We start from the raw sequence: 25418 nt of genomic DNA on the forward strand, positions 1-25418 counted from the left end.
AGAAATCCCAATAAAATGTATGTCATGGCGTAATGGTCACTTGAGTCCAGATGACTCGACATTCATTAAGCAATATGCCAGATGAACAGGATTGCAGAGGGAATGACACCGTACATGATTCTAATGAGAGCAATGTGGATACTCACCCGGATATGCTGGAGGTAGAGAGACAGGTCTCGGATAAAGGATTTAATCAGTCTTTCTTGCATTCGGAAGTTCTTTTCTGTTTCTTCAAATACTTCATCTTTTATCTGTTCAAAATAAACAAGGGCTATTAGCAAATTTGGACTCTCAACTTATTTTGTTGGCAAACTGAAATTTCTTAAGAACATCTTTCATTCAAATTTTAAACCTTTGATGTTTCTCTGATTCATACTGAATTGAATTTAAACACCTCTTTAAAAGACTTTGAATAACCTCCGAAGTACACACAAGCCCTCTTACCTTCAAACTTCTTTCCCTCCGCTCTTGATGTAAACCCTCTGCTCTTCCCCTTCCCAGCACCTGCCACATCTGTTCACTCCAGAGCCTTCCCTCATGGGGTCCCCTGCCTGGTAGGCCCTCCCCTCTCCTGATGCCAAATCTGCCCCCCCTTCTTTTAAGGCTCAGATTAAATCTCAGGCTAATATGAAGCTCACTCTCATTGAGCTCCTGTTTTTCTAAATACTACAGTATTTAGAGAACAAAGTGCAAAACTTAGTAACTGATTATTTTCTGGCTTGTATTTTCCACTAATTGTATCAAGCATATGTGGAATAGCAGAGGAAAGTCTGGAGACTGCAGGTCTGCCCTCAGCACTGTCGCTAAACTGTTTTTCAAATCACTCAAAGTCTCTCAGACTTTACATCTCATTATTTGTAACATATTGTGTCCAACTAGGTGATCTCTTAAATCTCTTCTAGCTTAATATGTCTATAGTTTCAGTTTTGTCTCCCCAGATAAATTATAAACTCCTTAGGGGTGTTGAAAAAAATATATTATACGTCAAACAATCGGGCCTCCTAATTTGCCTTTGTACACATTGCAAGCAGCTCACCAAGGCACAAACCGAGGGCTGTGTGGGTGGATTCACATAATTAGTAAGTGCAGGGCCCTGTTTCCATCAGCTAGCAAAACCAGAAGACACACTAAGAAGGGAAGTGCCATTTGACACCAGGCAGGCTGCCCTGTGGACCTGAAAAGATGTCAGAGGTGCCGAGCCTTTAAGTGCAGGGATCTCACCTGAGGAGCAAAGCCAGTGAGGTGCTTCAGGTGACTGCTAACTCGGTTGGATTTCTTGATGATGGAGTGGATGTTCAGTTTGGAAATTTTCTCCATAAGGCTGTCTTCATCACCCTTACGGTACTTGAGGACTAAGAAGTGAGTCAAGTTGGTGAGTCAAAAAAGCACTTTCCTGAGCAAGATGGTACTACAAGATGAGCCATAAAAGGAGACTAACCACCTGAACAGGGGCTAGTGCTTGTCTTCAATGAACTTATATCTAAGTAGACAGAATATTAATTCAAATAATTATTTATGGATAGACTATTGGCAGCTGGGAGAAGTGTTAGAGACAGGGAGGAAAGGGAGCAGTGGTGTAAGGGAAAGAACCTAGGATTTAGAGTCAAGGAAGTCTCTGAGTCCAATGCCTGGGTCTGTCACTTAATCAGGGTATGGGCTTACAGATGTCATTTTCCTTCTCTGAGCCTCATTTTCCTCTTCAACAAAACGTAGATAACAATATTTGCCTTATAAGACCATGTTAAACAGTCTCATATAGTATTTAAATCCAATGAAATATCACAATATTTAAGTCCAGTGGTCCCACACAGTAAAATGCTATATAGCAGTTATTTTATTAATGACTATGTTATACATTAGGCATAATCCACAGAAAAGTCTGCAAATAAAAGTAGAAGGGTAGCAAGGGGAAGATTGGATGGCAGCAAAAAGGCACACTTTGTTATTGTAGAAGATGAAGATGACATTGCTTTAGGAGATATAAACCAAGAGAAAGGGCTAGATGGCCAGAGAGCTTTTAAAGCCACAGTCAACATTACATACTAACATGGGTGACATGGTTGAAGTAGAAGGCAGAGAAAACCATTTTACATAAAGTGTGGATAACAGCAGAAAGACAGGCAAAGAGATTATACCAAATTATAGACTCATCAAGGATATGAATAATAAATCAATTTGGCACAGTCACTATGCTATACTCATTGAGTGTTCAAATTAGGGCCTCAACAAGAGATTTGATGAACAAGAAAAAAAAATGGTTCATTCAAATGCCTGTACCAGCCAGCCACCAAAAAAAAAAAAAAAAAAAAAAAAAAAACCAAGAGAAAAAGTGGTTCAGTTTTTTTCTATTATAAAGGAGTGGGTGGTTGGGCAACTGACTGTACACTGCTGGGAGGGGAAGTAAGGGGCTAAAAAGAGAGGCAGGTCACTGGGCACAGACAAGAACAATGGGACCCAGAGTGATGGCAAATTGGATTTTCTGAAAAAAGACAAAAAGTCCTAACTTTAGTGGAGGAAGTTAAGACACCCAATTAGACATGTAGAGAAAACAAATCTAAGCATGGATTGGAAAGAATGGCCTTAAATGAGTTGAGAAGGCAACTGCCTGTGCATGAAGAAATATCCCTTCTTCATATCCCTTGGGAAAGGCTCTTGTTGCTCTAAGCTTTATAACAGATGCTTTATTTCCAATATTCCATAGCTTTGCTTTTATTATTATTACTGCCTTTTTTCTCATACACATTTTTCCTAAATTCCACTACCATTTCTTCATCACAGCCCCAACCTTGCCTTGTTCAGCTCTGGTGAATAATTAATGCTTTTAAGAAAAAAAGCATTCTCGAAGAGCATACCTCTTTTTCAGCAATTATGCTTTTCTTACCCAGATCCTTTCGACGTTTATATTCATTAATGTTAACATTGATTTCCTTGACTGCAAGGACTGCACTGGTTAAAGGCACTTTATCTGGGTGGGATTCTGGGGTGGAATTCAACAACTCCATTAACAGCAGTGGGTAACGCATTACTCTTTGTACTGGTTTGATGAGGAAGGAGCCCAGGTTAATATAATTTGTGCATCCCCTATAAAGGAAGAAGAAAAAAAAAACTTTGGTCAATTGTCAATAATATAGCGCCTATGAGTAGTATTTGTTACTCCTAAATATAGCTCTGTTCTTTTACCTTACTTTCTGATTTCATTCATTCAACTAATATTTACTGGGCACCTAATAAATACCAGGTACTGTTCTACATGCTGAGGATTTAATAGTGACCAAAAAAAGTCCCTGCCCTATGGGAGAAGACAGGCAATAAACAAATACATAAAGTGTATTTGGGGGTAAGTGTTTTGGAGAAAAATACAGCAAGATAAGTCTACTTCTAGGTTTCTGTCTGTAAAGGAAGAAAATAAAATCAGTCTGTTAAGGGTTAGAAAAATCCACTGAAGAAATGAGCTTGTGCAGCAAGCAGCAAGGGAACTTACCATTCGGTGTACAGGCTCCTATAGGGCAGCGGGCATGAAAAGAAAACAGACAGCTTATTAGAGAGATGATGCAGATTTTCACATTCTTCTCAGAATATACCTATTAGTTGGGCAGACAAAAATCACATGGGATAAAAAGGAAATTATGAACATCTATGGTGGCGTATCTAGTCCACTAAAATCAGTTAGTACGCCCCTAGCTTCACTTTGCTCTCCTTATCTGTATATTATATCTGTATAAATTGCCTCCCTATGGCCAATATCACCTGATGGCCAAGAATAATTATATTTGGTCTTCTCACCTATGCTGTTGTTCACTTGGACCAAATTATCCTCCTGACTGCTTCTTACCTGAAAACGCTAATTTATTACTTCATATGCACAGATAAAAGTGATTTAAATGAACAAAAATACAAGCAAGAAGCCACTTAAGATTTCCATGATATATGATGGGAAAAGGGCAAGTAACATAACAGGACATACAAAAACGTATCACTTATGTTTAAAATAAGATAGATTGATGATAGATGTGTCCTAAGAAGTCCATACATATGCATGGGGGCAACTTCTCAAAGGCAGAACTAAAGAGCTATGATGGAATGAAGTGGTCTAAACTCCTACTTCAGATCTGCCAGGGAGTCCTGAAGATGCTTCTGGATTTTCTCATCCTTCTCGTAGATTTCCAACAGTGAAATGGCCTCATCATGATTCTGGCAGTAAACCTTGTATGTTGCTTCAAGTTCATCCCGGTGATCAAGAAACACAGGTCCTTTAGAATATAAGCAAACATAGTGTTTTTAGTAACTTTATTCTCAGTATATAAGGTACATAGACAAACGTTAATATCAGTTAAATCCTGCCTGTTACAAGAAATGACAGTAAGACTATCCATCAAATTATTAAGAAATTCCCATGTAATAGCTTAAAGGTATAATCATTTAAAGCAAAATTTAGAGAACCATGTCATCCATGTACTTATTTTTTGGAACACACACACACATACACACACACACACACACACACGCACACACACACACACACCCCTGATCCCTGAAAAAGAGCCTCCAGTCCTTTTCCAGTCAGGCAGAGTAATGCATTTGCAAGCAGTATCTATGTGGGTATGTGATCAGAACCCCACAATGACTAGCTCACTCTCTAATCAAGAAAATCTCCACAAGGATGAAGAAATCCTACTATAGCAGCAGTTTTTAACTTTTTATTTGTGCATAAATTAAATATATAGGAGTATAAATAAAATTTATTACATTAAAATATCTATATTATATTGGAATATTTATATTATATTAAAATATCTTAAAATTTATTATATTAAAATATCTATAATGTAAAAAAATAATCTCCAATTTGTTATATAACAATGTGTGTACTTCTTATAAAGTATTAAATAACAAAATGGAGCAATGAGTCTAATCACCACTTTAAGGCTGGGTAATTCTGGTTGAGTGTAACTGAAATTTCAAGATATTTGCCAACAACCTAATGTGATATGAACATGTAACTTCACTTGGTGACAAAGTCACAGGTACTGCAATACTACGTATTTGCTCTCCATATTCATAGTAAAGATGTTAAATTTCAGTTAGAAATGAGTAGAAATAAAGACGTAATCATCTTTTTCCTATCCAAGTTCATGGACCCTGTGAAATCTATCTACAGACCCCTGGTCTCCAGCTAGTTGGGCTGAGGAATGGTTCCCGAGCAAACTTCCCGACGCTTCGCTTAGAGCTGCCGCCTGCACACGCCGCTTCCTGACTTTGCACAGCTGCTCTCCCCTTGTCCTCCTTGCCTTCTCTGGGGATCCTCGGTCCTTCCTTCTTCAGCTCGTGCTCCACACAACGTCCTCTCAATGTTCTCGTCCCTCCAGCACCATCCTACTTGCTGCCTCCCCGGCAGTCCTGGCTACTGGTGCTGGGCATAACCCCCCTCAGGGAGCCCTGACCCTTCCTCCACCTCTGTTCTCACTAGCTTGTGTCCCTATTCAAAAGCAGATCAGTTTCTGTTGAAGGTAATTTCCTTAATTAGAGATTCTTTCTTAAGCAGTAAGTTGACTTTTTTTCATAAATACCCCCTCAGGCTGCCCTCTCTCCCCGGAAGCCTCACTTCCGTCTACTCCTGCAACTGAACAGTCACAGCCGTGCGGAGGAGGGCCAGCTCCTTTTTGATCTTCAGGGCCTCTCTGGAATCCGAGTCATCAATGTATTTACCTATTTTCACCATCCTACCTTCACCGGCCTTCTTCTCCTACATCCTTCCTCCTATCCCGTCCCCTACTAGCAGTCTCGAACCTTCACTATCCAGACACGTGACTGCTCACACCCCACACTCCGCTGTCCTGAAACCTCCCTGATGGTGCTACTCTACCTCACAGCACTAGCAAAGCTGCACCTTAACCTCCAGTGTCTTCCAAACTGTAGGGCATAACCTATAAATGGGTCAAAATCTACTTTTTTTGATGAAATAAAATAGAACAGAAAACAAAATACTGGAAAACACTGGACATAGTAAAACTAAGCACAGACATAACATAAAAACACGCATCCTGTGTCATTCTGTAAAAAACATTTCTTTCTGTGGGATGTGTTTATTTTTTTGGCATCTGGCCAGTACAGGGATCCAAACCCATGACTCTGGTGTTATCAGCACTGAGATTTACCAAGTGAGCTAACCGGCCACCCCCTGAAAATAATTTAAACGTCAGTCCTTCCTACCTTATAACTACATATCCACAGTCCCCTGGTACTTCTTGCTCATGTCAACCTCGACTTCTAACTCATCCATGCCCTGAACACCTGCCACTCTGTGGCTGTGCCACAAGCCTACTCTAATCAGGGCCATCTACGTCTACTTCAGTGCTGCCTCCTCCAGCACCCCATATATACTTGACTTTGTGTGTTTACCCACCTCACTGTCCACTTTTTCCGCTTCTATTCCTGGGTCATAAAAACTGCTTGGAAGGTACATTGTTGAGGGAGAAAAAAGGCTGAGTGCAGTTTGCATCGTGTGCTACTGTTTGTGTAACTGAAAAGAACGAGGATGACCAACCAGAGCACAGAAAATATACATGTAATCGCTGGGATATGATAAATTATTTCTAAAAGACATAAGAAAACTAGTTACATTGGCTGCTTCTGGTTGAGAAGAGCTGGTGGCAAAGGGACAGATAAGAGACTTCTCATTAAACGGTTTTTGTACCTTTCTAATTTTGTGCCATGTAAATGTGTTAAAAATAAGTTAAACTAAAAACATGTTTAAATGAACTCTTGGTTAGAGTGAAGCCTTGTAACACCAAGGTCAAGGATTCAGATCCTCATACCAGCCAGCTACCAAAAAAGAAAAAAAATAATAATAAATTAACAAATGAACTCAAATTTAACAAAAAAAGATTGCTTATGCAATTCATGCAAACCTGCCCTTTGCCAGTTGTTCCACAAAGCTTTAATTTGACTCCCTCAGACCTCTCAGGACCTTCCCTTATCAGATGTTCAAAACCTTGTCCTTTATTAACCCCCCACTGAATGTACCATCTGGCCTTCTGGTTGACCGAGACTGAAGCCACCCTGCCCAGTGTCCTCAATCTTGCTTCACCTCACACACATCGCTGCCACTGCCCGCTGTCCCTGCCTCTGTAAAGCTAATCCTCCTGCCTGGGTTCTCAACCTTTTGGTTCCTAGAACTCTCCACCACTTTTCTGTACGTGCCTTCAATACCTCTAAGACTACTACCTGATTCCTCATTTGACTTACAACAAACGAAGGTGAGAAGTAAAAATAAACACAGGTGATATCTTATGAGGGTGGTATTATGGATATTTTAATTTCCCATTTTATTGTCATAATGTGCAGGTATAGTGACATATTGTGGCTATAAGATGAATGATAGCCACAGGGCCAACACTACGTGTGTCACTTAGCAGTATGATACAACTTGGCCCAGGGATTTCCAGCCTTGGCATGGCGATTTCCAGGAGACAAGACCACCTCAGCACAGATGCAACTCTCACAGACCTTAAAACACAGCTTACCCTAACAAGAATGGCTTAAAATTCCATTAGGAAAGAAACATCTGGTAACTGACCTAGACTGAATACAGGTATAAGAAAAAGGAAAGAATCCCCCAAACTCTGAGAATGGTCTCAAAACGGAGACCTTCCCAGTCAGGTGGTCATCTGACCCCTGACTTTACCTGGCCCATACCACCAGCCTGCTCCTGTTATCCATCCTACATCAGCTGCTGTCTAAAAATCATCTTTGACAGAAACTGGACCAAAGCATTAGGGCCGGCCCGTGGCTCACTCAGGAGAGTGTGGTGCTGATAACACCAAGGCCATGGGTTCAGATCCCTGTACAGAGCCAGCCCATGGCTCACTTGGGAGAGTACGGTGCTGATAACACCAAGGCCACGGGTTCAGATCCCTACATAGGGATGGTCAGTTGGCTCACTGGCTGAGCGTGGTGCTGACAACACCAAGTCAAGGGTTAAGATCCCCTTACTGGTCATCTTAAAAAAAAAAAAAAAAAGAAAGAAAGAAAAAGAAATAGGATCAAAGCAGAGAAGTCACCCCTAGGGAAGCTGGTTAACTAGGACCAGCCGAGGACCTGAAAACTGCAATAGGTAATAAAATAAATTGGAAGAGAAATGAGTAATTGCTTGATTTTTAACTAATCCCTTTTAGATACCAGACAAATTTCTCTCATTTCTTTCATAATTCAAATAAATGACCTACAGTTACTTATTTCAAATGCCTTGGCCAGCTGACAAAAAAAACAAAGCCTTATCAAATCTTATAAATTGGCTTTTATGCTTTATCATTATATTAAAGCTGGTGACATAACTCTCTTCTAGCCCAATCAATGTGTGTTTCTCCTTCAGCCTCCCTGGCCTCTCTATTTAGACTGAGAGCAATAACTACATGATTCAGTTTTTCTTACCAATCCATAAGGTGCTAGACACACAACTGTATTTTTTTTTCAATTTTATTTACATTTATTTTCTGTGGGATACAGTGTGTTGTCTCAGTACAAACATATACTACACAATGATTCACCTAGCGTAGACAGCATAGCTTTGTACCTGTTAGTCCACCCTTTCCCCTCCCCTCCCCACCCCCAGCCTCTGGTAACCATTACTCTACTCTCGACTTCTATGAGTATTTGTCTTTCTGTGCCTGACTTATTTTGATTTCTCACTATTTATTTTTAGCATGTCTCTTGCAAGGTTTTTGTGTTATGATTACCAGGAGGCTTACAAAAAATATATTATAGTTATAAAAGATCATTTTAGACTGATAACAACTTTAACTTTGATATCTAAGAAAAAACAAATGACCAAAGCCAACTCTATGCTTTGGCATCATTCCCCACTACTTTTTGACATTTTGTTTCAGTTACATCTTTTAATATTGCCTTTCTCTTATATAGTTACTGTATATGTTAGTCTTGCTAGGTTTGTCCTTTTGTCTTCCTACTAAGAATGCAAGTGGTTTATTCACCCCCTTTATGACACTGGAGTATTTTGAGGTTGTCTGTGAACTCACTTGACTAATGAGTTAGCACCTTCAAATGTTTTCTTGCTGCCCCTCAGAGTCATCTTCTTTCAGATCGAAGAACTCCCCTTAGCATTTTTTGAAGGGCAGGTCTAGTCCTGATGAATTCCCTTAGTTTTCATTTCTCTGGGAAAGACTTTATTTCTCCTTCACAATTGAAGGTTACTTTTAAGGGATACAGAATTCTTGGCCAAGTCTTTTTCCTTCAGCACCTTGAATATATCACCCCATTCTCTTCTGGCCTGGAGGGTTTCTACTGACAAATCCACTGAGAGACATATTGGGACTGTGTTGAATATTATGTGTTTCTTTTCTTTTGCTACTTTCAGTATTCTTTGACTTTGGTTTTTGATAATTGGATTATGATGTGCTTTGGGGTGTTCTGCCTTGGGCTGAATTTGACTGGAGACCTCTGAGCTTCCATCACCTGGATGTTGTCATCTTTCTTCATATTTGGGAAATTTTCAGCCATTATTTCCTTGAATATGCTTCCTACGTCTCTGCCTTTTTCTTCTCCTTCAGGTATGCCAATTATTTGAGGGAGTCCCATATTTGCTGTATTTCCATTTCATTTTTTATTATTCTTTTTGCTGCTCTGGTTTGCTAATTTCCTATTTTTTTTCTTTGAGCTCACTGATTCTTTCCTTAGTTTGATTAAGTCTGATGTTGGAGCTTTCTATTGAGTTTTTCAGTTCAGATAATGTATTTTTTATTTGTAGAATTTCTATTTGGTTTTCCTTAATTGATTCAATTCCTTTGTCAAGTTCCTCATTCAGCTCCTGGACTGTTTTCTAGATACCATTTAATTTTCTACCTGTATTTTCTTGTGACTCCCTGAACACCCTTAAGAGGATTATTCTCAATTCCCTGTCAGACATTTCATAAATCTGCTGTTCCCTGGGTCCACTGCTGGTGCTTGGTTTGTTTCCTTGGATGGTGTCATGTTTCCCTGTTCCTTCTCAATCTTTGTGTCTCTACATTGGTGCCTGCGCATTTGAGGAGGCTGCTGCCTCTTGTAGGTTTTATAGGTGCACTTTGGTGGTGTTAGACCTTAACTGGTTAAAATCAGGGCTTTGTCTCTGATTCATGCTGTTTTTTTTCCCCCCAGTTCTGTGTTGAATTATTATCTACTACCACCACTTAAACTCTGCACTGTAATGAATTTGTTGTTGTTTGGTTAATTCCAAAATTGGGGGAACTTCCTGTGGGGACCAGCACTTGAGCCCTGTGGTTGAGATAAACTGCTGCTTTGCTGCTGATTCTCTGTGGAAGGCTTTTTGTGTGGATCAGATTTTAACAGCTGGCCTTTTTATCATTTCCAGGTCTTGTTAGTTCAGATATACCTGAGGCTGTGAGGAAATTTTGACCTGGGACCGAGTCTTCCCAGCAAACTGTGCCCCCTGCAGATCTATTGCCCTGACCAGTCTCCACTGAGTAAGCCTATGCAACTGGAGGGCTGATCAGCTGCCCACGCTGTGCCATAATGTCCCCTCAACACATCAGCTTCCCTCCACAGTCTGAACAATTCCCATGGGGCAGGCTGTGCACCGGTCCCTCTCAATGGCCTCTGGATAGTGCCTTTCTTCAGCGGGCTGTGGTCCCTCACTCCTACGTGGGTCCACGGGAACCTAGTCAGTGGTGTTGCTAGCCTGGGGGCTGGTATGTTGCACTCCAAGGCCTTCTTCTCTCCTGCAGACTCCAGGCAACTTCACTCAAAAGGCTCAGTGATGGCTTTTGTCAGCTCTTGCTTGGTGTGTGCTGCAACTTCTTTCTGCTCCTCGCCTGGACTGCTCTGAATTGACCAGGGCTTGAAATGGTCAGAATGATCCCTTCTTTCCCCCACTACAGCTTCTTGCACATTCATGAAGGTGTCTCTCCTCTTCTTCCCAAGCTCCCAGTGGTCCCAGATTGGCAGTCTTTGTTTTTTAATAGTTGTAAAATGATCGGTTCAGGGAGAGAGTGAGATGCTGGGAAACATCTATTCCACCTACTTGATGATGTCCCACAGCTGTACTCTTTATGCAGGTTAATGGCATGAGCTTGGACTACAGAAAGACCGAGTTTGGATGCCAGTCCCATCACTTACTAGCCATGTGACCTTAGGAAAACTACATTCCCTCTAAGTCTGTTTCCTCATCTGTAAGATAAGATTCAGGGTACCAGAACCTCATAGGGTTGTTGTAGGGAACCACTAAGATCCAGCTTGACCTATCTCGGTAGGGTGTGTAGTGTATATATAGCGTTTTCACTTAAGAAACATCAACAATGCTGTGCTGTCCATTTACTATCCCACAGCCCTTTCCCCTTCCTTAAGGAGGGCAGAGCTCTGATTTTGTTACTATGTCCATTTTTCTCCCACGTGAGTCAGGTACATACTGCCTACTCTCAGCTAGCATCACCATTCCACTCCCCTTTGTAATGATCAGTTTAGGTGTATGCATGTGACTCAGTTTTGGCCAATGAGAAATAGAGAGAAATGTGATGGGGGAGCCCTGGAAAAGGTTTACAAACTTTTAAAACGACATAAGAATCACTTTTTCCTCCTGCTTGATGTCATGTGTAGTGGGATGGCTGGAACTGTGGTAGCATCTTGTAACTATGACACCAATAAAATAGCAAAATGATAGGTTTCCCCTCCCACAGTGTACCAGAGGTGGCCTGTATGACTGATATTCAGCAAAAGTGATAGTATGTCATTTCTGAAATTAGGTTATAAAGACACTGAGTTTCAGGCACTCTCTTTGATAACTCACTCTAGGTGACTCATGGCTCATGACACATCATGAGGAAAGTCCATGAAGAGACTCATGTGGCAAGGAACTGAGGCCTGAAGAGCAGAGTGAGCTTTCTTGGAAGTGTATCCCTAAGCCCCAGATGATGGCAGCCCAGGCTGACAGCTTGACTCCAACATCATGAAAGACCCTGAGCCACAACCACCCAGCTGAGCCACTTTTAGATTTCTGACCAAGAGAAACTGTGAGACAATACATGTTTACTGTTTTAAGCTGCTAAGTTTTAGCGTAATTTGTTACTCAACAATAAATAACTTATACAGTTCCCTTGTTTATAAGACCTAGATGAATGTTTTTCAAACATTTTTGACAATGACGCACAGAAACAAATGCATTTTAAATCATGACTCAGTATACATATATGCAGAATGGAAATTAAAGCTTCAAAACACAGTAGTTATACTTACAGTGCATTCTGATATTTTCTATTTCATTTTATTGAAAAGTATATACTGGGTGCAATCCACTAAATTGATTCCACGACTCACTAATGGGATGCAAACTTCAGTCTGAAAAATATCATACTATAGTACATCTAAAACAACTCCTACTGCTAACATCCGATAGCACCTCAAAGCAGGCTGTGATATAAGAAGCAGGGGCTCAAATAAACTGAACTACGTAACTAAAATTTCATTTTCCTAGCATATCTACTCAGTATCAGAAGGCCCCTTCCCCCAACGCCCACCCCTAAAGTTAAAAAAAAAATGCTTCTAAAACAATGGCAGGAGCTCATACCTACAGCATCGCTGATTTCCAGAGCAGCCAATAATTGCTTTGAGACCTTAATTACCATCTGCATATTTCCAAAAAGTCCCTCAAAATCAATGTTTGGTACCTGAGAAAGGGAAATGAAACAAAGATGCATGGGAATAAAATTAATGGCATATCGTTCATATTAGGAACATCTCTTCAAGGGTTGTACAAAAATTGCTCAAGGTCATTTTCTTCACTTACTCCTATGAAGTTTCCAGAATAGAAACATTCAACATTATCTACAGTGTCACCCTTTGTCCTTGATCCAACTACTCTGTTTCCCCACCACTACACATATGCCTTAGTAAAATGACAATGGAACCACTTTGGTCTATAATGATACTGGAATGTGAATTCCCAGCCAGCACCCGAAATCTGATGGCACTGCCCACTTGCTATAGAAGTACTTGGGAGTGAAGGCTCCAACAGTATAAACCCAAGCCAAGCCCAGGTGGTCAAGTAACAAGTAAAAAGGACTGTAAATCCCCGGGATACTGTTACCCTTTTCTTACTATCTCTAGCATTTAGAAAAATCCCTAGGACATGTGCATGTTAGTAAGGGTTTGCTAAAACAACTGTATGATCAGGTGCTACAGCCAGGTACCCATCACCCCCAGACTTTATTATATAATCACACAGTCTTTCCAGTAAAGCCACAATTCAGACTCCCTGGAACTGTGTTCAGGAGCCATAAGAATAGAAAATGTCCTGGGAGTTACTGAAGTAAGTCTGATAGGTTAACATTAGGCTCAAGTGACAGGTTGCTGAAGGCTTAAGTTGATGACACACGCATGCTGGGGCCCTTGAATTAAGAGTAACAGCAGCAGCTGCCACCGTAGCCTTCACTTCAAACCCCATAAATCTCTGGTGATATCTCCTCTATCCTAATGCTTCAGGCCTAAAGGACCAACCACATTCAAGGTCAAGCTATCTCCCATAGTTCCCACCTGTGCTTGCTGCAGGGGTACCATGATCCGCTCAATACACATTTCCAGATCCCGAATGTAGTCTCTTTCTGTCTGAAGAAGTTCTTCCACCACCTTGGCTCTCTTCTCCAGCATCCTTTGCTCTGGGTTTTCAGTGGACACAGACCCTGAAGGGGCCACCAGTGATGAAGACTGAGAGGAGAGGAGCGTCATTTCTAGAAGGGAAAAGAGAACTGGTGAGCAGCTTGGGGTGTGAAAGCAGGACTCTACAACAGTGAGTCAAAAAGAACACAGTTCTGGAAAACCAAAGGTCTCACTATTGTCAACTACCAGGAAATCTGATCGCACACGTCTGTTCTAAACCAGAACAGGTGATCCCTGTGGAGAGAACTTCTCACACCCATGCAATACCATTTCAACAATCTCTCCTAAAAAGGAGTAGCTGAGGACGAATCAGTATCTACAAGCTCCTTGGCAAAAGAGATTGAAAGGGGTGTTGGCCTTATCAAGAATTAATTAGATCTGACTCAATCAGATATAAAACCTGTTTCATGGTCTCAGCAGCAGAAGTATCAAGCTGGAAATTAAATACATAGACACTGCATATTGAAAACAATATTATGAAAAACACATAATGCCAACCAAGGGTAAAACAAGAATTAGGGATTATCCATCTGAAATCTGAGTAATGGCAGGGCCTATCATTTTCCAGCCTCTGTGATGGCAGATTAACGTTAGTATATCCTGAAATAGGTAAAAATTGTTCAGATTCTCCCTATCAAAACATTAATCAAGACTCACAAGCAGGTTTTGTTCATTCAAATGTCCTAGAAGGTAGATACAAATGTACCATTCACACGAAGTTCTTTAATGATATTTTCAATTAAAAGAACCTCTACAGAACGGGACCTCATGATTTTAAAAAAGAAAGCAAATCTAATCTGTACCTTGTCATTAGCTTTTACAACGACCTCACTTGTTACTCAGATACATAGGATTAGAGAGTTAGTTACAAAGATGAGACAGCATTTGTTCATTTAAAATCAACATTAAACACTAAAATATACAACTGAAAACAGTGTAACAATCTCTGCTTAGTTTCTATCAAATTCCTTAAGACCCACTTAAACAAGTACAAATTTGGTAAGTAAATACACTAGTAAGTCTGAGCATGATTAAATGAATATTTTTACCCAGATTTAAGTAGCAAAAACACATATGTCCAAACTTCTTATGGAAAGCTAGACTGTCACAGCACATTTTATTCTCCAAAAATCTTCCCGTTGCCCCTTCTCTAAGAATTTAGGAATTCCAATGTTTAGAAAAAGAATATAACCCAGATTCTGGTTTCTAAAAACCATTCTCCACTAAAGGGAAGCAGTGTTCTTTGAAGAAGTGGCTGATTCCAGGGCTGGGGCAGGGAAGAGACAAATGAGCCGGAAACATCTTGCAACAGAAAGGAAGTGCCCGAGCACAGGACGGGCACGTGCCGTAAAGATGAGGGGTGGGCGGTGCAGCTTGAACAGGCTCCCGCTGGCCAATCTGGCATAATTTGAGTATCAAGATAAAGAAGCACAGCAACAGGCTATAATCCACTGAATAAAATAAGAATCCATAAATTTGAACCGATAATACGTAAGTACATAAATAAATGGAGAAGAGAAAGCTCTTTCTTACGGTAGAATGTCAACTATAAATAATAGAAGAAATGGTGGAATTAGAAAATCACCATTTTATGGATCCCTGTACTGGTCAGCCACCAAAAAACACACAAAAAAAGAAAGAAAATCAATATTTTGTAACCAGCAGAATAAAATTTGGCACAAGCACAAAACATCAACGATGATTCTAGCTGGTGCTGGGGTTTGATGGTGATCAGGCTATTTGCATAGTTTTGAATTACTTATTACAAATTACTTATTAATTACAAAAATGAAAAAGTGACTATATAGTGAAGAAAGGGATAACACCATAACCAAGTAATAAAAATTAACATCATCAATAAGGGGCAAACGTGACGTTCTGTGTTTCCAAATGTCATGTCTGGAAACAACGCAATATCCCTTATCTAGTATCCTAGTCAAAGACGTCTAACCTGAAAAGAATCTTAAGAAACATCAGACAAACCCAAAATGAGGATTTGTATTCTTCAAAATGTCAATGTCATAAAGACAACGAAAGCCTAAAGAACAGTCTCCAGTCAATGATAACTAAAGAGATGACAATTAAATGCACTGTGTGATTCTGAACTGAGTCCTAATGAGAGAGTGGGAAGAGGGAATGCTACAAAGGACATTACTGGGACAACTGGTGAAACAAGACTGTAGCGTACATCAACAATTAAATCAATTTTTAATTGCCCCAAATGGCAAATCTATTGCAGTCATGTAAGAGAATGTCCATGCTCATGAAGCTTACTAAGGGGCACAACCCATGCAATGTGCTCTCAGCTCAGAAAAGAAACTATGGGGGGTGGGGGGAGATGAAACTGAAAACATGGCAAGATGTTAAATACTGGTGAATTGAGTAAAATGTACACAGGAGGTTCTTTGTACTCTTGCAATTTTTTGTATATTTGATATCATTTAAAATAAAGTTTAAAGACAATGGAGAAATATCTTGGTTTTTGGTAGAATGAATGGCAAAATTTCAAGCATTTCATCACAGTGCTAAATTATGATTCTAAATTAATTGTACTTGATGTAAAATTTGTTCTGACGGCCTTGTTTTAAATTTTCTTTGTGATATCCCAAATATGGTGCTATTAGTGGCAAGTTGAGAAAAGAAACTCATTTTAAATACAAGACTAAAAAGCTCTGGAAAGAGAACATTTATTGAATTCCTACTACATACCAGGTACTTTGCAGACTATACCCCTGAACACGTTTAATGCCCACGCCAAAACTTTGAAGTAGGTATTATTACTCCCATTCAATAAGAAAACGTAGGCTTTCAGAGGCTGACCAACTCGCTCAGGGTTCCGTAGCATAGGGAGTAAATGACAGATCTGGAATTAGAATTTAAATATACTTAAAGCCAAATCCTATGTTATCCTCATCTGCAAAATGAGGATAACATTTTGCTTCCCTAGCCCAGAATCTCAGCTAGAAAGGATCAGGGGCTTATTTGCTTCAAATCTTAAAAATTCCTTGGAAACTATCCTCTCCTGGGAATCAAAGTTCTATTCATTTTAGTGGTTGAAAGCACAAAGTACCAGCAAGCACTTACTCATCAATCAGAAACCAGCAGCCTATATCAAGAGACTAAATTAGAAAGAAAAAGAAACGGTAACAATTATTTTCAACTACCAGCATACTTTTTTTTGCAGATAGAATTTATAAGCTCTTGAACAGCCTTCAGAAAACAAAACCCAAAACACTTTAGTGTGATTACAAACCCCCTGAGGGATGCTTTTATTAGATTGGTTTCCTGGGCACCACCCTTGAGATTCTGATTCAGCAAATCTGAGTGTTACCCGGGTATCTGCAAGTTTAACAAAACCCGAGGTGTTTCTGAGGATACAGGTGACCTTCAGGCTCCACAAACATATTATTTATTTATTTAGGTGGCTGGCCATCCACAAACATATTAATTAATAGTCAAAGAGAGTTTTCAAAGACTGTAGTCAAATAAAAAATATCTAGCTTGGAATGACTCCAAGTGTAAAAATGCTCTTCCCTTATTACACATATACTCTAAGAAAAAAGCCTGATCTACAATTCCAGTGTCTGGGACAACCAAGTGAGAGAGAGATGGTGGCCTCCCCTCAGCCAGCTGTGTGGAAACAGCCTTTGGAGCTTGTGCTTCCCCAGTATGTAGCTGGTGAGCCAGGGAAAAGCCCATTTTCACCTCTGTGCCTCCGTTTCCTCATCTGCAAAATGACGATAACACCTGCTTTGCAGAGTTGCTGAGAGAATGAAACAAGGAAATAGCTCAACAAAAGTTAGTCCTTTTCCCACAATGGGCCATAAAATACTGTCTGCACCAGATGAAGTTAAAATACACTGAGTAGAAAGAAAATGCCCTGTGCATAGACTTAAAAATTCTACTTTTCTATAAAAGAAAATCTGGGGATGAGCAAGCACAAGGAATAAACTGAGGCCCAGCATCAGCCTATCAATGAAATGTGCGGACAAATTCACTTTCTTCCCAGGATGGCCCTGCAGATGTTAAGCAGCTGGAGCTGTTGCATAATTTTACATTCCGTGAGTAAGTTATGGGTTTTCTGTTTGGTTATTGCTCCCCTCCCCAGTCCCCCTCCCACATCATCCTGATTCCATTCCTTCTCAAGAACTCCCCCATCCCTTTCGGGTTAGTGCATTATCACTAATCAGGCTCATTTCTCAAAGTCCTAAGGAAGCGAGCCAGCTAACCCCCAGCTCCCCACAACTCCACCACACACTTAAGTAAAGAGTAAAGCCATGTACTTCTTCCCCTGCCTTAGAAGGCTGGATCTTTGTCTTTGGAGGGGAAACTCTGAGCCCCCAGCTAGTCCCAAGTGCCCCTGAGTGGGGATCTGTGCTCCCTCCTCTTGTGCTGGCTCCCACACCCCGGGAGATACCTGCAGCGCCCAGGGTCTGCAGCTGCGGATGTGAGGGTCCGAGTGTAGGCAGGCAGAGTACAATCTTCCCAAAGCTCCGGAATGCTCCTCAAGCCCCTAAAATCCTTTGAATAGGGTCGGCCTTTCCCCAGCCTTCCCATATTTGCATATGAATCGCCCGAGTCACCCGGGCTATCACATCAGGGCTGGCTCTAAAGGATGGAGCTGGCAGCCTCCGCTCGCTGGACTGAGATGTACAAGAGCCATCAGGTTCTGCTGGGCTCAACGCCAGCCTTCCTGGCTGCTTTCCTTTCCTCCTCCTAAAATCCAAGATTATTCATCCGAGATTATTACCTCTCACTTTTTCTACCCCCTGCTAAGCTTTTTTGGAGGGTAGGGGTGGGGAGGATGCCCTTTTCAGGGAAGAATTCCAAAGGCCCATCCATCTCTTGGGGTAAGAGGCAAAACTAAAGTGCACACCTGCCTCGGGACACCTCTCTCTGTAGTCCTTCTCCCTGGCCAGGTGAGCCCTCACTGTGCCCGGGGCTTTACCGAGGGACTGCAGACCTAAAGCCATCACGCTGCGGCAGACCTCTGCTGTGGGCAAGAGCAAGCAAGTCACCACTTGCAAACATCTAAACTTTAAAGGAATGCGCAGAGAAGAAAGTTGCACAACAATATGCCATTTTTGTAAGAAAACAGAAAAAGAAAAGGGAAGAGAGGAAAAATGTTGCAAAGGAAAACTTGCAAAAACCCATACACACTTCTATATATGTGTATAATATGTAAGTGCACAGAAAAAGGTCTGGGAGGAGAACACACCAAATTCATCAGAGTTTGCCTCAGGGAAAAATCTGGGATTTGGGGTAGAAGTTGAGATCAAGGGGACTTGAGCTTAATCAATACTTTTTAATCTCACAAAAAACAGTAACTGGGGGGGGGTGCTGTATGGGGATTAAAACCCTTGACATTGTGCTCTAACCAACTGAACCGACTGGCCAGCCCCACAGTAATTTTTTTAAAAACCTGTTGTGCTAAGATACCTCTCTGTTGGTGAAATTTTGAGGAATCTGACAGAAAACAACTTGTGGTGTTTCTAAAATCACAGCATTAACTTGTGAGGCTTTACTCGCTGGTGGCTCTAGGGCTGTCACTTCTCTCCATAATTGAATGCAGCTCCTTTTAGTTTTAAAATTTATTTTAACAAATATATATATGGCACTTACTATGTACCAAGCACTGCTCTAGGCACTTTACAAATGTTACTTTATTTAATGCTCATAATGACACTACTTTTGTCCCCATTTTACTGATGAGGAGGGAAGAGAAATTTAAGTAACTGGCCCAGAAAGTAGAAGAGCTGGGACCTGAGCCCTCCCCGGCTCTCCTGAGTCTATGTTCCCAGGCAGGCAAATCATGTGAGTGCGAGCTGGAATTCCACTTCTGGGTTTTGGTAGCCATCTGGTAGCTAATGATGAAGCACAATTCTAAAGCACAATTTAACCTAATCTTCAGAGCCACACTTCGCCCACAAGAAGACTGAACGATGATGTATTTGAGCGTATACACATATATTCATATGATTGTATCCATAAAACTACTCAGTATAGTGTAAATTATAAATCCCTAAGATGGGATCGAATCTAATAGTGTCATACACTGTAAATATTCAATAGTATTCCAGATAATTTATGGCATAAATTAAGTGAAATGAACAGGCCTATTTTATCATGTACCTTGATTTTAAAAATTAAAATAGACAGGAAAAGAGGACTAGGGCAGTAGATTAAAAACTTTAATACTTTCTACTTCTCAAGAAAAAATTAAACATTTTAACCCCGGAGTCCACTTTGAGGAATTCATTCTACGTAAATAATTGAACAAGTGCACAAATATGAACGTACAGGGATGTTCACCAATGTTTTAAAAAGTTTAAAAACAACCTAAACAGAAAACAACCAAAATGTCCTCAGAAGGGACCTGGGTAAATAAATTATGGCATGTCCATATAATAGAACACTATTGTAGCCATTAAAATAAATTTATATTTATTAATATGTAAAGATACTAAAGTGTGTTGTTGAAAAAAGCAAGTCACAAAATTTATGAAAGAATTGCAATATTGTTAAAAAGGGGAAATATTTTAAATGCATATATTTGTAAAGGTAAAGGTGTTGAAGGTGATAGAAATTCTGACTTTTTCCCTTTTCTCTTATTCTCTTTTCTAGTGTTTCTATGGTGAACAAGTAATATGGCTATGATAAAGAATAATAAAGTGTAAAAAGGAACATTTGGTATAAATCAAGAATATTCTAACAGCTCCTAATTATTCTGTTAATCCATTTCAAACTTTCTTCACTTTTCAATAATCTGAGGTTTCTTTCCTAACCTACTCCCTTGAAACTAATGAAGAAAATAGGTAATAAAACACTGTTGAAATAACAATTTGCAACCCCCGCCCCCCCCCCCCCCAAAAAAACCAGAAAGAAAAAATCAAAAGCACGACCGCCTGCTTAGCAATCTATCTGGGAGCAATCTTTTCGTAGCAAACCCTGTGAGGAAGCAATCTTTTTGTCAATTTGCTCATCTTGCCCCCAGATCCACCTGGAGGAATCGTGAATCCTGGTTTTCCGTATTTCCACATCGCTGGCCAGGCCACCCAGCCCCCACGTCTTTTCCCTTAGCACTTACTTTACTTCTTTCTATTTGGAGACAGTTTATCCTACTCTAGGTAAAACTTTCAATGCTGTGGTCACTGTCTTTTCTGCAGGGCTCACAGCCCACTCTTCCTGGATCACCAAACTTCATACCAACAGCCTATTACATTTAGGTCCTGAATCTCAACAGATACCGAAAAAACTTTCCTTGAGGCTTCTGCTCAGTAATACCTGCCTACTTTGGCCGGTAGCCTCAAGTAAAATCCCTGCTGGGAAGGGATTCCACCTTGGGAGACCCCGCTCAAAGCTTCCCATCCCCCCCCCACACACACACACCCCTCCAGGCCCGTCTAGGCCGTCAGAAGAACAAACTAGTCAAGTGCCCAAATTACAAGAGTCCTCACCTCCATATGCTGCCAAGACAGTGAGTTTCATGCTAGGGGCAACTGAAACACCATTTTTAACTTGGTATTATTATTATTTTTTTTTTTTGGCAGCTGGCCGGTACAGGGATCCAAACCTGTGACCTTGAGGTTGTGAGGCTGTACTCCACCCAAGTGAGCTAACCAGACAGCCTGAAACACAATTTTTAAACACTCATCAAATACACATGAATCCTAGGGAGGTATGCTGTTGGTGTGCTTAAAACTGTGTTTATTCTTTTTTAATCTTTAGGCAGAAGCAAAATAATCAACGATGCAAAGATAGGTTTGGAAAAATCATTAGAAATAAGTGATCACTGTTTAATAAGAAAATTCTGATTATAATGTCAGCCAACAAAACTTTACATGAAAAGCTTTATTTTCTAAATTCAACCTACAATCTGATGTTCCACTTCCAAGTCTCTTGAGGGAAGGCATTACTGGTCTCACTTTACGAATGAGGAAATGGGCACAGAGGAATGGAACGACTTGCCTAAGATCACACAGCTAACAAAGCAAGCACATTCAAAACCAGCATCGCAGGCCAGTGCTTTCCATGAAATACGCAGGCCCATCTTGGGTTCTGGGTCTTGGCCACATGAGGGAGATTATTTCCTGCGTCTATTTCCTCTTCATAATAACACAACAGGGAGGTTTCAAAATGTGCTCATCTCCATCGCCCTCTGGCTATTTTTTTATCCAACCCTATAAAACTAGCCTTTCTTCAGTTTATTTCAGGTGGTTTACTTTGATTCCCTCCACTTGCTCTCATAACACTTTACGTATCTTTTATAAATATCCACTCTCCCAGCAAAAATCAGTTGATCTGAATTATAATCCTGTTTAAAATTTTAATTATAAAAATGAAAGAACATTTCATAGCTACCAAGCAAAGTGCTGGAAGATGGGGCTATGGTGCAGAAAGCTGAAAAGCCTTAAGTAAGTTCCTTTATCTGTCTGGATTTCAGAAACAGCAAAGCCAGTGGGGTTAACCTAGACGTCTTTAAAGTTATTTCCATTTGAGTGAATGAATCTAGGCAAACAGGCAAGACACTTCATGAGACAAAAGAATAACACAAAATAGAATGCACTTAAGTACTAAGTGTTTGGGTTAGGTTTATTTAAAAGGGTGAGCCCAATCTCTCAAAATAAGGATTATTTCCAAGAGAGGTCCATTATTGTGACAGTAAAATCTGATTAGACCTAGGATATGGGGGAAGTCACTTCATTCCCCTCTCTCCCTTCACCTCAATTTCTGAAGACAGATGTGGAGCTGCTACTAGACCTTGAGTGGTGTAGTGAAAAAAGCACTCAGACTACAGTTCAAAGGACCTGAGCTCTCGCCCCACCTCTCCATTACACACCTCTCTGGACCGTTGTTTCCACACATGTATAACAAAGGGGCTGGGCCTCTCTGGTCATTTCCAGCTCTAAAATGTTACGTGATTTCCCTTTTTTACTTCATTAACGCCTCTCAGTCTGGAATAAGCACACTAGCCTCTGGTTCCACAGGGAACATCACTTAGTATGTGAGGCCTCTTTGGACTCACCCGAACAGTTGGTCACTTCCTCTCTGCGAGCCCAGAGACTGGACCCTTGCCACTATTATAAAACTGTAAATGATACAGTTTAATTATCTGCTTCCTTATTATTATTATTCCTTATTATTCCTTGAGCACGACAAGTCCAGCTCGTCTCTGTGCCTCTTCCCCACTTTCTGTTCACCTGCTGTCTCTTAAGGCTCAAGTTCCAGCTTCGCTGTGAAGGCTTCTCTAGCCCCTGGATTGCTCTTTCTTCTAAGTTTCACCACTTACACGGCAATACAAAATAACCCTTGCTATTCATCTTCTGATATACACATCCTGGGACTCAAAACAGAATACTCCACTTGACAACAAATATTTGTACCTATTAGACACCAAGTGCTACATTAGATTCTGGACACCCAACCGCCATTCACCCCCATCGAGGAGCATAGACTGCTGGCCTGTCCTGCACACTTAAAGTGTACCTAATCTACTGTACTTGGCATAGCGACTGGCATTTAATAAATGGCAGTGATTGTTATTACTTAGCAGGGTGCCCTAAGCATTGCTCTGCTATGATTGTGATGGAAAACACTACACAAAGATCTTTTAAAAATCATTAAATATAACTTCTGTTTGCCTTAACTACTTAGCTGCCACACCTAGTTAGAATTTTAGGACCAATGGCACTGCAGTAAATCAAGTTTCAGTCTTTCTCTGTGGGGGACCAGGGTAGGGGCCAGAGAGCAGAAGAAACTGAATTCCCTATTCACAAATCATTGAGAAAAGAACCAGAGGAATTCCACAATATCTTTTGTCTAAGTATTGCCCTTAGGTCAGCAGTAATCAGAAGCATCTCCATAGTTCAACAGATACTAAAATGCACATTTTCACCCATATTTTATTTATTTATTTATTTGACAGCTAGGCAGCAAGGGGATTGAGCCCTTGACCTTGGTGTTTTCAGCCTTCCTCCATATTTTAACAGCTCTGAAATTAATAGCATGTCATAGTTTAATTAGCAGTCTTCTTTCTAATGGGACATAAAATTACGCAGTGTCTTACAGTAGATGGTGTTTTAGATTCAGTGAAATGCAATATATTTCATTGATTTCTCTCCTCTCAGCTTATGATTAGAAGAAAGGGGTTTCTTGATGCCATGGAGCCAGGTTGGCTGTAGAGCCATGCATATCTTCCCACCAAATATGCCTACCAGCAAGATCACACCCTGTAGCTTGATTACCTGATGTTTACAGGCACTTTCTGGTTCATCAGAAATGTCACACTGGAAAACTCTGTGATATCAGGGTGGGGGTGGAAGGGTTCTGAGTTCCCACCTGGACATGCCCCGATGTTGCAGTTGGCTGCTTTGATTCACCCCTCCTCCCAGTGCCCCCAATCATCCTCAGATCCATGTGAAAGAAGACACCCTAGGAGATTACATCTTTCTATCGTACCTAGTTTCTTGACTCTCTTTGATATTTCTCACTTTTACAGTGAGCTGAGATCTCCCAGACCAATATTCTTTCACTGTCGATGGAACATTATGCAAAAATAATTTAGGTAATGGCTTGGAAAGAAAACAGACAGCCTAACTTCTTAGAATACAATTCATGATCCCAAGAAGCGAGGTCTTTGAGTTCTAAGGGCACTGGCCAGATTGGAACATTTTAGTCTCAGAAGAGAAGTGCCTGATATTCTCCAAAGCTTCAATTACCTCCCAACTCTTGAAGAAATATGGCCCTACATTTATTTCTTCTTGCCTCCACATGCTTACTCTTTGCCTCTCCTTTGCCTCCTACTCACCCATTTGTCTTCGAACAAACACTGACATCCTGATTTTAAAAAGTAAAGGCATGGAAACTGTTCCACTCTGCCCCTTCAGCTACAGTCACATCGTTCATGCTTTTTGCAAAAGGTCTTGAAAGAGTGGTCCATGTGTTCTCCATGACCTCGTTCCCCACAATTCCTTCTAAATCCTTTGCATAATTTAAATCCTTTGAATAATTCTGTATTCTCATTCTCTTAGGGAAATTGTCTTCCCAGTCAACCAATAACCTCCTCAACAAACCCAATGGCACTCTCCTTGATTTTCCTGTGGCAACTGAAAGTGTTGGCCATTCTATCTTTAAATTCTCTGATTTTCTCCTGACCTCCTCAAATGTTCTTTCCCATCCCTCTCACTGGCCTCCCTCTTCCTCCTGTCCCATAACTGTGGTCACCTCCTAGGCTCAGTTCTCAGACACCTGTTCCTTTCCCTGGTTGTTCCTTTCCTGGGAGAAGTTGTCCACTCACAGTCTCGGCGATTACATCGGAGGGCACATCTCACCACACACAGGCGCAGCTCCGACCTCCTCCCCAGGCTCGGTCCAAACTCCCTAAGTTTGGCTTCTAAGATTTCATCACTCCAGTTCTTCCCCTCACTGTGTGACTCGCCACCTGCCACACACAACTTTATCACCACGACTCTATATCTTTGTTCATAAAGTTTTCCCAACCAAGAATCCTCTCCCTGCCTCTCTCTGCCTATCTCAATTCCACTATTCCTTTAAGCTTTGGCCAAGTTCAAACATCTCCCTAAAGTCTTTTCTAAGAATTCAAGCAAAAGCTGGTCTTTCTCCCTTCTGATTGTCCGTAGCATTTACTGTCTATGATATATACTTCTGTACTTTATTTAATGGTTCATATTTTCACCTTTTGTCTCTTCAGCTGATCTACAAATTCCTGCACTGGTGGGAGGGGGGTGTCCTTTTCT

The 25418-nt window shown here is 40.8% G+C and overlaps 1 protein-coding gene across 2 annotated transcripts in view; it reads right to left on the minus strand.

Moving 5' to 3' along the window:
- DNMBP (dynamin binding protein) overlaps positions 1-25418 on the minus strand; it is a 94500-nt gene that overhangs the window by 13235 nt on the left and 55847 nt on the right. For both annotated transcript variants that reach the window (XM_063102865.1, XM_063102866.1), the window contains 7 exons: positions 13540-13733; positions 12575-12674; positions 4103-4250; positions 3482-3499; positions 2882-3081; positions 1222-1352; positions 147-251 (listed from right to left, as the gene is read on the minus strand). In XM_063102865.1, the coding sequence (XP_062958935.1) occupies positions 147-251; positions 1222-1352; positions 2882-3081; positions 3482-3499; positions 4103-4250; positions 12575-12674; positions 13540-13733 (896 nt within the window). The remainder of the gene's footprint in view (positions 1-146; positions 252-1221; positions 1353-2881; positions 3082-3481; positions 3500-4102; positions 4251-12574; positions 12675-13539; positions 13734-25418) is intronic.

This window comes from Cynocephalus volans, chromosome 7 (assembly GCF_027409185.1).
Source record: "Cynocephalus volans isolate mCynVol1 chromosome 7, mCynVol1.pri, whole genome shotgun sequence".
Taxonomy (NCBI): Eukaryota; Metazoa; Chordata; class Mammalia; order Dermoptera; family Cynocephalidae; genus Cynocephalus; species Cynocephalus volans.